Below are 12,965 nucleotides of genomic sequence, written 5' to 3'. Positions count from 1 at the left end.
CCCTCTTCTAATCTACACACAATATGACTGCTGGTTCGGGGGCCTCTTGGTTACTGTCAGGCAGTCACCATGGTGCCACATAGTTCTGACTTGTGAGCTGGACACTTACGAAAGAGTTATTGAATTTACTGTCACAATAACGCAATTGTTCGGTTACTACAGTTAAGACGTAGAACCTGACAGATCAGCTGTCCTCAGAACCAGCCCGGCGTGCGGAGTATCAGAACCAGCCCGGCGTGCGGAGTATCAGAACCGGCCCGGCGTGCGGAGTACCAGAACCGGCCCGGCGTGCGGAGTACCAGAACCGGCCCGGCGTGCGGAGTATCAGAACCGGCCCGGCGTGCGGAGTATCAGAACCGGCCCGGCGTGCGGAGTATCAGAACCGGCCCGGCGTGCGGAGTACCAGAACCAGCCCGGCGTGCGGAGTACCAGAACCAGCCCGGCGTGCGGAGTACCAGAACCAGCCCGGCGTGCGGAGTATCAGAACCAGCCCGGCGTGCGGAGTACCAGAACCAGCCCGGCGTGTGGAGTATCAGAACCAGCCCGGCGTGCGGAGTATCAGAACCAGCCCAGCGTGCGGAGTACCAGAACCAGCCCAGGATCCATAGGAATCCCTTCCACATCCTTTTTCTCAGCCTTGTGCAGTTTCACTGGGAAGAACTGAACAATTCTCGCCGAGGCCTCTGGTTCTGGATGTGTTCTGAGGTCCGGGACAGCACATCCAGCACTGACCCTGCACTTACCTGAGGATGGCGGCAGCCGCACTCCCAGCACTCATCAGTGAGAGGACTGACTGTGGAGAAGAGCAGGGGCGGGGCCTGCAGGGCTGGAGCAGACCATGTGACCTCATTATTAACCCCCTCACCCCGACTGCTGCAGCCTCCTCTAATTATCTGGTTATTCTGGATTACCGAGAATTTATATGTAGTCACAGCACAATGCATCACTCACAAGATTAGATACAGCAGAATGTATCACTCATAAGATTAGATACAGCAGAATGTATCACTCACAAGATTAGATACAGCAGAATGTATCACTCACAAGATTAGATACAGCAGAATGTATCACTCACAAGATTAGATACAGCAGAATGTATCACTCACAAGATTAGATACAGCAGAATGTATCACTCACAAGATTAGATACACGGCTCAGCAGACGTATCAGCAGGGACCTACATAAAAATCATGGGGCCCCATAGTAAAATTCTAAACTGCCCCCACCTAAAAAAATATCTATTTGGGTCACGGCAGAAAGTCACAGAAGAGCAGACCCCCCAACTATTAGGCTGTGTGCCCACGATGCGTTTTTTAAGCGTTTCCACAGCGGCAATTCCGCTGCAGAAACGCTTAAAAAATGCTTGGTAGAAGGTCTGCCATGTTCCCCAATGATAATCTGCACATGCTGTGGAAATTTCCGCTGCGGAAAAAAACACAGCACTACCAATTATTTTGTGGAAACGCTGCGTTTTCGCCGCCATTGACTTGCATTGGAACGCATGGAATCCGCATTACTGTATATGTAGATGCTTATTCCACGCGTTCTAATGTGCGGATGATACCCGGGTGTGGAGGAGAGGAGAGTCTCATCCACACCCAGGTACCATTAAAAAAGCTGTAAAAAAAGAATAAAATAAAAAATAAATGTATTCTTACCTTCTGGCGGCCCGCGCTGCGCTCCTGCTTGCTTCCCGGCACTTCGCAATGGAATGAAGGACCTGCGCTGACGTCACAGTCATGTGACGGGTCACGCGATGCTGACGTTAGCAGGTCCTTCACTCTACCGCTGCCGGCAGCCGGGACCAAGAGCGAAGCAGGACAGCGCGGGCCATCGGAGGGTAAGTATATATTTATTTTTTTATTTTTTGACATTCTCTCGGGTCACACTATATATGCCGGTTGCCAGTTGCATGGATTTATATAGTGTGAAGTTGACAAGCACTTTCCAAGTGATGCTAAAAACGCTTGTCAACCCACATGCGGAAATGCATGTGAAGAACGCTTCACATCCGCTTGTCCCTGGCAGGAAAAACACATGTACGATCCGCATGTACGATCCGCATGTACGATCCGCATGTACGATCCGCATGTACGATCTGCATGTACACTCCGCATGTACGATCCGCATGTACGATCTGCATGTACACTCCGCATGTACGATCTGCATGTACGATCCGCATGTACGATCTGCATGTACACTCCGCATGTACGATCCGCATGTACGATCCGCATGTACACTCCGCATGTACGATCCGCATGTACGATCCGCATGTACACTCCGCATGTACGATCCGCATGTACGATCCGCATGTACGATCCGCATGTACGATCCGCATGTACACTCCGCATGTACGATCCGCATGTACGATCCGCATGTACACTCCGCATGTACGATCCGCATGTACGATCCGCATGCGTTTTTTTCTGCCAGGGAGAAGCAGAAACGCTCAGGAAAAATCCGCAGCATTTCTGCATCGTGGACACATAGCCTTAAAGAGAGTGAGAGGGACATGTAATGTCGCCCATGAAACCCCTTATTGTTCTCACCCACTAGGATGCCCTTTTCATGGCCCCCATACAGCGTAATACCAGCAAACATGTCCCCTGCACACAGTATGATACCCCCACAATTTGCCTCCACAGTCACACCACACACTGTATGATTCCACTCTAAACTCAGTATAATCCCACTCTCTGCCGCGCACAAGATGATGTCCCCATAGTTCCCCACAGTCACACCACACACTGTATGATGTCCCCATAGTTCCCCCACAGTCACACCACACACTGTATGATGTCCCCATAGTTCCCCCACAATCACACCACACACTGTATGATGTCCCCATAGTTCCCCACAGTCACACCACACACTGTATGATGTCCCCATAGTTCCCCACAGTCACACCACACACTGTATGAGGTCTCCATAGTTCCCCCACAGGCACACCACACACTGTATGATGTCCCCATAGTTCCCCCACAGTCACACCACACACTGTATGATGTCCCCATAGTTCCTCCACAGTCACACCACACACTGTATGATGTCCCCATAGTTCCCCCACAGTCACACCACACACTGTATGATGTCCCCATAGTTCCCCACAGTCACACCACACACTGTATGATGTCCCCATAGTTCCCCCACAGTCACACCACACACTGTATGATGTCCCCATAGTTCCCCCACAGTCACACCACACACTGTATGATGTCCCCATAGTTCCCCACAGTCACACCACACACTGTATGAGGTCTCCATAGTTCCCCCACAGGCACACCACACACTGTATGATGTCCCCATAGTTCCCCACAGTCACACCACACACTGTATGAGGTCTCCATAGTTCCCCCACAGGCACACCACACACTGTATGATGTCCCCATAGTTCCCCCACAGTCACACCACACACTGTATGATGTCCCCATAGTTCCTCCACAGTCACACCACACACTGTATGATGTCCCCATAGTTCCCCCACAGTCACACCACACACTGTATGATGTCCCCATAGTTCCCCACAGTCACACCACACACTGTATGATGTCCCCATAGTTCCCCAGTCACACCACACACTGTATGATGTCCCCATAGTTCCCCACAGTCACACCACACACTGTATGATGTCCCCATAGTTCCCCCACAGTCACACCACACACTGAATGATGTCCCCATAGTTCCCCACAGTCACACCACACACTGAATGATGTCCCCATAGTTCCCCCACAGGCACACCACACACTGTATGATGTCCCCATAGTTCCCCCACAGGCACACCACACACTGTATGATGTCCCCATAGTTCCCCCACAGTCACACCACACACTGTATGATGTCCCCATAGTTCCCCCACAGTCACACCACACACTTTATGATGTCCCCATAGTTCCCCCACAGGCACACCACACACTGTATGATGTCCCCATAGTTCCCCACAGTCACACCACACACTGTATGATGTCCCCATAGTTCCCCCACAGTCACACCACACACTGTATGATGTCCCCATAGTTCCCCCACAGTCACACCACACACTGTATGATGTCCCCATAGTTCCCCCACAGGCACACCACACACTGTATGATGTCCCCATAGTTCCCCCACAGGCACACCACACACTGTATGATGTCCCCATAGTTCCCCACAGTCACACCACACACTGTATGATGTCCCCATAGTTCCCCCACAGGCACACCACACACTGTATGATGTTGACGCGCCCCTGGGCCTGTGTCGCGCTGCGTTGCGCACGCGGGAGCTTACCCGGAGCCGGATCTGTTGAGGGTTGTAGTCTCGTGGCGGTGACCCGGTCCGTGCCCAGGGAGTCAAACTGAGCGGCGATGTATCAGCGGTAGATGTTGGACGACTACGCCACCCGTTGAGTACAGCTAAGGAGCTGCTGCTGCAGGGCAGACCGCTGAGGCCGGTGGTAGGATTGTGCAGCGTGATAGTATAACCCCCAACGGGAGGGGTATGGCCTCAGGGCAGCCGACGTGGATGATGGGGGTAGCAGGAACCACTCGGAGACGGTACGGTGTAGTTCAAGGTCTTTACTGGTGACAAAGATAGACCCTCCCGGAGTACTGGCTAGCGATTGGGGCCTGGTCAGTCCTTGAGCAGATGGGATCTCCCCTGGCCAGGCGGAGTTGTAGGCCTCCCAAACTAACTGTACTCTTCTGGCTACCTTGCTAGAGGCGGGTATAAGTAGCCCACGTCCCTGAGTGTACCGTGTGGTGCTCACCCGTATGGCCGGTGACTCGGGGCCTTCTAGTAGCTTCCGCTCCACGACGGCGGTGCTGGTCCCATGCGTGTGACCGTGCCTTCGGGTTTCTTGGCCAGAGGACCTGGAATCCCCTGCCTGACGGATTCTGCTGCTGGGTAGGAGTTAGTCTCCACAGCCTCGGACTCCGGGTCCGGTAAGAAATCTTCTCAGTCAGGGCGAGCTCTGCAGCTGCCAGCCCCTGACTCCTTGTAACACTGCTCCCACAGAGCTCCTGATGTTCTGTTCCTATATTTGCTTATTTTCTCTGTCTCAACTTCTTCTCTACTCACTAACCCTGCCTCAGCCCTAGGTTTATATAGGGGAAGTTCTTCCCCTCCCAGGACTGGGCAGGAGGTGTGGCATGCATAGGATTCCTGACCAAGAGACCTCCCACCTGCTCTCAGACATAACATTGCTGTTACTGTGGAAACCAGACCCCTGGGGTGCCACATTCCCCCCTAGTGAAATTTAGTACTCCGGGACTAAACATATTTTAGAAAAACATAACAAGATATAACAATAACAATACAATAAAGAAACACATAAAGGTGGTCACGGCATGTCCGTAACCGGGTGCAGTCTTTGAAGAAAGCAAGGTGTCCATTTCACCAAAACAGGGAGACGTAACCAGGTAGGGGTCTGTCCTGCCCCGAGTCCTTAACAGTCTTTAGTCCGTCCTGGGTTACGCTCCAACAATGTACACAGGATTCCCGGTAAATCCACCAAAGACTCCTATAAACAACTAGAAACACATAATTATACACAAGCAACAAGAAAAACAGGTAACCACAAATAAAACAATTTATACACTTCAAATCCTCCAACGTGCGGGTAACTGGCCTCTAGTGGCCCTAGTGGACCTACGGAGCTGACTGTCTGGCCCTGAACTACAGGGTGTAGGAGCTGTTAAGGGTAAACTGGGCAGCGGTCTACGGGCCCTTTGGCTCACTAGGGATATGGCAGGCTCACTGCAAGCAGAGGGTTGATCCTCCTGGTCTGCTGGTGTGGGGTCTTCTGCCTCCTGGACCGGCTGTTTTTCCAGCTCTACCTGTTGCTCCGTAGGTGCTTGGGATGCTGGTTGGAGGAAGGTAAGTACGGGTACCACAACTGCACCATTGACTTGAGTCCAAGACCGAGGGAAGTCTCCGAGCACAGTACTAACCATATCTTCCCTTTCCTCTACGGGTCGATGGTCTTCTTGTTCCTCTTCAGGGTTCCGTAGCTGTTCAGGACACTTCTTCAGGTGATCCCGGGATACAATGGCTGTGGTCTCCCCTCCGTCTTTACTGATGGTACAGACCTTCGGGTTCTCGTGGCTTGAGGGCAGTACGGTGTACGGGTCCTTCTCCCACTGGTCGTCCAACTTGTGGAGCCGTCTTTTCCTCTTCAAGACCTGCTCTCCGGGCACCAGGGGAACAGCGGGAGCATACTGGTTGTAAGTTTTCTCTTGTCTCTCCCTAGCCTGACAGAGACTTCGCTCCACGCTCTCCTGTACTTTCCGGTATTGCTGCTGCCTCTCTGTGTCCCAGTATGCTTCTGGTGAAGTGTCCTTGGGTGTCAGGACTCCCATTTCCAGGTCAACAGGTAACTTACCAGGTCTCGCCCTCATTAGGTAAGCCGGGGTACAGTTGGTGGAACCTACCGGGATGTGGTTGTATAGGTCCACTAGATCGGGCAGCTTCTCAGGCCACAGACTGCGTTCTTCCAGGGGCAACGTTTTCAGAAGATCCATTACCACCTGGTTCATTTTCTCACAAAGTCCATTAGTTTGCGGATGATAGGGTGTCGTCCTTATCTTCCGGCAGCCATACAGATTGCAGAATTCCTGAAAGACCTCCGCTTCAAAGGCAGGTCCCTGGTCCGTCAGCACTTGGTCCGGGTACCCGTGTGGACGGCAGAAGTGCTGCTGGAAGGCTCTAGCTGCTGTTTGAGCCGTTAAGTCCTTGACGGGGGCGACAACCAAGAACCGGGAGTAATGATCCACGATGGTTAACGCGTAGACGTAGCCACTTCTGCTTGGGGTCAGTTTTACATGATCCAAGGCTACCAGTTCCAACGGCTGCCAGGTGACGATGGACTGCAGGGGAGTCTTCTGGCTGGCACGGTCCTTCCTCCTCAGGTTGCACGGGCCACAGTCTCTGCACCACCTCTCAATGGTTCCCCTCATGCCTACCCAATGGAACCGCCCGCGCAGCAGGAACTCCAGCTTCTTCCATCCGAAATGCCCAGCTCCATCGTGGTATGCCTCCATCACCATGGCTGCGTCTCGTCGTGGCACCACTACTTGCCAGATTAGTTCATGCGTCCGGGAGTTAACCATCCTGCGGCACAACTTCCCCTTGTAAAGGAACAGTCTACTCTTTTCTGCCCACAGTTGCTTGGCTTCCTCCGGAGCGTCTGGGTCAAGGCGAGCCTCTGGCTGAGTCAGCATCTCCTTCACCAGCCGGACAGCAGGGTCACTGTCTTGCGTTTCCGCCCAGTTGTAGTGAGGTAAGGGGTTAAGCGTAGCGCCTTGCTTACTCCTTACCCGATGGGAATACTGGATAGTCCCATGACGGTGAAACGCAGGGAGTTCGACTTCTTCCAGTCCCTCTGGATCTTCTCCTACGTCCGGTAGGTTTGGCATCCTGGACAGGGCGTCCGCGTTGGTATTGGAGCGTCCTGCCCGGTATTTGATGGTGAACTCGTAGTTGGACAGGCGGGCCATCCATCTCTGCTCTAGGGCACCGAGTCTTGCCGTGTCCAGGTGTGTCAACGGGTTGTTATCCGTGTACACGACGAACCGGGAAGAAGCGAGGTAGTGCTTAAAGCGTTCGGTGACTGCCCACACCACTGCCAGGAACTCTAGCTTAAATGAGCTGTAATTCTCAGGGTTTCTTTCGGTGGGTCGCAGTTTTCGGCTGGCGTAAGCGATTACTCGCTCTTTCCCCTGCTGGATCTGGGACAGCACGGCTCCTAGCCCGATGTTACTTGCGTCGGTGTAGAGGATAAAGGGCTGGCTGTAATCCGGGTACGCCAGGATTTCATCCCCCGTGAGGGCCATCTTCAGCTGGCGGAAGGACTCTTCTTCCAACTTCTCCCATCTGAAGGGCGGCTTCTGGTTCTTGGCCTTCCGGGACTGGCCTATCAGGAGGTCCTGCATAGGAGCTGCCTTTTTGGTGAAACCGGGGATGAACCTGCGGTAGTAGCCTACCAACCCGAGGAACTGCCGCACTTCCTTTACACTGGAGGGACTTGGCCATTCCTTAATTGCGGTGATCTTATCAGGGTCGGGAGCCACTCCGTCAGCGCTCACCACGTGTCCCAGGTACTGCACCTTTGGTTTCAGGAGGTGACACTTGGAGGGTTTCACCTTTAGGCCGTAGCTTGCCAGAGCTTCGAACACTTACGCCAGGTGTTTCAGGTGGTCCTCATAAGTCTTAGAATATACGATGACATCGTCCAGGTACAACAGGACCGTCTCGAAGTTTCTGTGGCCCAGACAGCACTCCATTAATCGTTGGAAGGTTCCTGGTGCGTTGCAGAGTCCGAACGGCATGCAGGTAAACTCGCTAAGTCCCATCGGGGTGGTGAATGCGGTCTTCTCCCGGTCCGCCTCTGCTACAGGAACCTGCCAGTACCCACTAGTGAGATCCAAGGTAGAGAAGAAGTTAGCAGATCTTAAAGCAGCCAAAGACTCCTCTATCCTTGGTAAGGGGTACGCATCCTTGTGTGTGATACGGTTGATTTTCCGGTAATCTACACACATCCTCATGGTGTTGTCTTTCTTTTTGACTAAGACTAGTGGAGCTGCCCAGGGGCTACAGCTATCCCTGATCACCCCAGCCTCCTTCATGTCTCTAAGCATCCCCTTGGCGTGTTGGTAGTGTGCAGGGGGTACGGGTCGATACCTCTCTTTTATGGGAGGATGGTCTCCCGTGGGGATGTGGTGTTCTACCCCCTTGACTCGCCCGAAGTCTAATGGGTGTTTACTAAACACTCTCTCGTACTCTTGAACCACCCGATAGACTCCCTGTTTCTGGTGTGAGGGAGTGGAGTCAGTACCCAAATGTAGTTGCTGACACCAGTCCTCCATTGTTTTCTTAGAGCCGTTACCTTCCTCCGGGTGAGATGGAGGCAAGGGTTCCACAGATTGTATAGCATTTTGGTTAATGGTATATAATTTGGCTAGCGTGGCATACCGGGGCAGGTACACTTCCCTCTTCCCGATATTGATTATGCGAACGGGCACCCTCCCATGGCGTACATTAACCACCCCCCGTGCTGTCAAGATGGTGGGCCTACTGTCTGAGTAAACTGGTTCTACCATTGCCTGGTAATCTCTACCTCTCAGACCAATAGCTGCCCGGCACCAAATCATCATTTCACTTTTTGGGGGCATGGCAATAGGGAAAGGGTCACACATTCTCACGCTACCAATCTCACCGCCGGAGAGTTCCACCTGTTGCCGTCGCATCAGTGCCCGGATCTCTTTTTGGAGCACTCGCTGCTCGCCGGAGCTGGCGTTCTTGGCAACCTGCTGTAAAAGGAAAATCACCTCTGCAAGACAATTTTCAATTACATTAGTTCCTAGAGTTATCTTTGGGTGACTCTCGTGTTTGTCAATGTCTACAATGATCAGTCCCTGTGCTGCCAGTTCAACTCTACCAATTTTAATGGTCACCTCTTTAAATCCGATCTGTGGCACGGGCTGACCATTGCTGGCGATGATACTCAAGTCGTCGTCAGGGTAGCGGGTAATATCCGAGTCATTCCAGTACTGCTTGAAGAGCACGTACGGGATGGTGGTGACCTGTGACCCGGTGTCCAGTAGGGCACTCATAGGAATGCCATCCAGTACCACAGGCAAGACTGGACGTCCTCCCACATATTTGTCGCGCCAGTTCGATGGGCCTGATGATCTTTTTCCTAGGGGCTGGCCCTCTACCCTAGGTTGTGCCAGTTTAAAGGACAGTACCTTGCCATATGTCCGGGTTGATTACAGCGGCGTCAGATGGGTCGTCCGTCCTCGTTGTATCGGTCGCTGGGTCTTCCTCTGGCCGGTGGGGTCCTCCTTGGTCGACGCCACGGGATGTCCTCCGGTCCGGATGCCAGCTGGATCTTCCCTGGAGTAGAAACCTGTAAAGACTGCACAGTTCGGGTTAGCGCAGCAACGCTTTTAGCTAGCTCTTGGACCTGATGGTGCAGGTCTGGAGCCGGGTCATTGCTCAAAGCCTGCGCATCAGCTCCCACAGGCCCTGCCGACAAGGGCGCCGCCTCCTGGTGGTAAGTAGTAGTGGGGCGTCTGTGGGTCACAACGCCACCTGGTGCCGGTTCTCGGAGCACCCGGATGGCTCTGTCCTTGAACTGTGCAAATCCCAGATGAGGGTCCTGTAAGGCCATTGCCCGCAACTGGGTTCGGTGGGCATTGCAATATAAACCCTCTATAAATTGTTCAGTCAACAGCCTGTCCTCGTCTCCCACGCCGTCAGGGTCGGTCTGCTTAATGGCTCTCAGGGCCTCTTGTAGGTTCAGGGCATAGTCCCTTATACTCTCATGTGCCCGCTGTTTGCACCCGTAGAATCTAAGCTTGATCTCGGCTGAGGTGCGGGTATCAAAGGTGTCCCTCAGCCGGGTTAGTATCCCTGCGACAGTCCTCCCCCCATGTGGCCAGGACTTTACCTCCCTTCGGGCTGCCCCAGTTAATTGGGCCACCAGGATGCTCACTTTTTGCTCTTCTGTGAGGGGGTACACCTGGAAGAGGCTATCCAGCTTTTCTCTAAAGTCATGCAGGGTATGTGACTCCCCTGAGTACTGGGGTAGCCAGGCCGCTCCCGGGATATAGGGCATGGTGAAAGGCATGACTGCAGCAGCGATGGCGCTGGCGGGGGTTGAGGCAGTGAAGCTCTCCTCCGTATCCGACATCCTCCTCCCCCCTAGTGGACCGTGGCCTACCTTGCGATGATCCTCTTCCGTAGGCCTCGGCTCCGCAGTAGATCGTCAGGGTTGAGGACCTTCCGTCGCGCTCCTGTGACGTCGGCGTCTGCTGGGCTCCTTCCAAGACCTTACGCGACGTCCGGACGTGAGGCGGGGCTTCAGTTCTCGCGCGCTTTCGGAGTCCACGCCCCTCTTCTTCCCGCGCGACGTCTTCAAGATGGCGTCCAACGGCGCGAAAAATCCACGGAAGGCGGGAAGAAGGCTGAAAATGGCGCCGGATGGCGGGAATCTTCACCGATGGCGGGAAGAAGGCTGAAGATGGCGCCGGATGGCGGGAATCTTCACCACAGGTAAGTTTGAACAGTCTCTTTCAGGCACGCAGTACCCGGTGGTTGCGGGCACGAGATCCTGCCGACTACGCCAAAAGTTGACGCGCCCCTGGGCCTGTGTCGCGCTGCGTTGCGCACGCGGGAGCTTACCCGGAGCCGGATCTGTTGAGGGTTGTAGTCTCGTGGCGGTGACCCGGTCCGTGCCCAGGGAGTCAAACTGAGCGGCGATGTATCAGCGGTAGATGTTGGACGACTACGCCACCCGTTGAGTACAGCTAAGGAGCTGCTGCTGCAGGGCAGACCGCTGAGGCCGGTGGTAGGATTGTGCAGCGTGATAGTATAACCCCCAACGGGAGGGGTATGGCCTCAGGGCAGCCGACGTGGATGATGGGGGTAGCAGGAACCACTCGGAGACGGTACGGTGTAGTTCAGGGTCTTTACTGGTGACAAAGATAGACCCTCCCGGAGTACTGGCTAGCGATTGGGGCCTGGTCAGTCCTTGAGCAGATGGGATCTCCCCTGGCCAGGCGGAGTTGTAGGCCTCCCAAACTAACTGTACTCTTCTGGCTACCTTGCTAGAGGCGGGTATAAGTAGCCCACGTCCCTGAGTGTACCGTATGGTGCTCACCCGTATGGCCGGTGACTCGGGGCCTTCTAGTAGCTTCCGCTCCACGACGGCGGTGCTGGTCCCATGCGTGTGACTGTGCCTTCGGGTTTCTTGGCCAGAGGACCTGGAATCCCCTGCCTGACGGATTCTGCTGCTGGGTAGGAGTTAGTCCCCACAGCCTCGGACTCCGGGTCCGGTAAGAAATCTTCTCAGTCAGGGCGAGCTCTGCAGCTGCCAGCCCCTGACTCCTTGTAACACTGCTCCCACAGAGCTCCTGATGTTCTGTTCCTATAGTTGCTTCTTTTCTCTGTCTCTACTTCTTCTCTACCCACTAACCCTGCCTCAGCCCTAGGTTTATATAGGGGAAGTTCTTCCCCTCCCAGGACTGGGCAGGAGGTGTGGCATGCATAGGATCCCTGACCAAGAGACCTCCCACCTGCTCTCAGACGTAACATTGCTGTTACTGTGGAAACCAGATCCCTGGGGTGCCACAATGTCCCCATAGTTCCCCCACAGTCATACCACACACTGTATGATGTCCCCATATTCCCCACAGTCACACCACACACTGTATGATGTCCCCATAGTTCCCCACAGTCACACCACACACTGTATGATGTCCCCATAGTTCCCCACAATCACACCACACACTGTATGATGTCCCCATAGTTCCCCACAGTCACACCACACACTGTATGATGTCCCCATAGTTCCCCCACAGGCACACCACACACTGTATGATGTCCCCATATTCCCCACAGTCACACCACACACTGTATGATGTCCCCATAGTTCCCCACAGTCACACCACACACTGTATGATGTCCCCATAGTTCCCCACAGTCACACCACACACTGAATGATGTCCCCATAGTTCCCCAGTCACAACACACACTGTATGATGTCCCCATAGTTCCCCCACAGTCACACCACACACTGCATGATGTCCCCATAGTTCCCCACAGTCACACCACACACTGTATGATGTCCCCATAGTTCCCCACAGTCATACCACACACTGTATGATGTCCCCATAGTTCCCCACAGTCACACCACACACTGAATGATGTCCCCATAGTTCCCCACAGTCACAACACACACTGTATGATGTCCCCATAGTTCCCCACAGTCACACCACACACTGTATGATGTCCCCATAGTTCCCCCACAGTCACACCACACACTGTATGATGTCCCCATAGTTCCCCACAGTCACACCACACACTGTATGATGTCCCCATAGTTCCCCACAGTCACACCACACACTGTATGATGTCCCCATAGTTCCCCCACAGTCACACCACACACAGTATGATGTCCCCATAGTTCCCCACAGCCACACCACACA

The 12,965-nt window shown here is 53.8% G+C and overlaps 1 protein-coding gene across 2 annotated transcripts in view; it reads right to left on the bottom strand.

Annotated features, from left to right (window-relative positions):
* The window catches only part of LOC141162539 (sulfotransferase 1C2-like), a 71,974-nt gene extending 71,015 nt beyond the window's left edge, over positions 1–959 (bottom strand). The window contains exon 1 of one of the 2 annotated variants that reach the window (XM_073648738.1): positions 744–959. In XM_073648738.1, coding sequence (XP_073504839.1) covers positions 744–944 — 201 coding nt within the window. In that variant the 5' untranslated portion in view covers positions 945–959. The remainder of the gene's footprint in view (positions 1–743) is intronic. The other variant, XM_073648739.1, reaches the window with a different exon arrangement.
* Between the last annotated feature and the right edge of the window lie 12,006 nt (positions 960–12,965).

The sequence above is a fragment of the Phyllobates terribilis genome, unplaced genomic scaffold (assembly GCF_046119375.1).
Source record: "Phyllobates terribilis strain yellow unplaced genomic scaffold, ASM4611937v1 Scaffold_9__5_contigs__length_417890890, whole genome shotgun sequence".
Taxonomy (NCBI): Eukaryota; Metazoa; Chordata; class Amphibia; order Anura; family Dendrobatidae; genus Phyllobates; species Phyllobates terribilis.
Note: the sequence above shows the minus strand (reverse complement) of the source record. Positions and strands in the feature narration are given on the sequence as shown.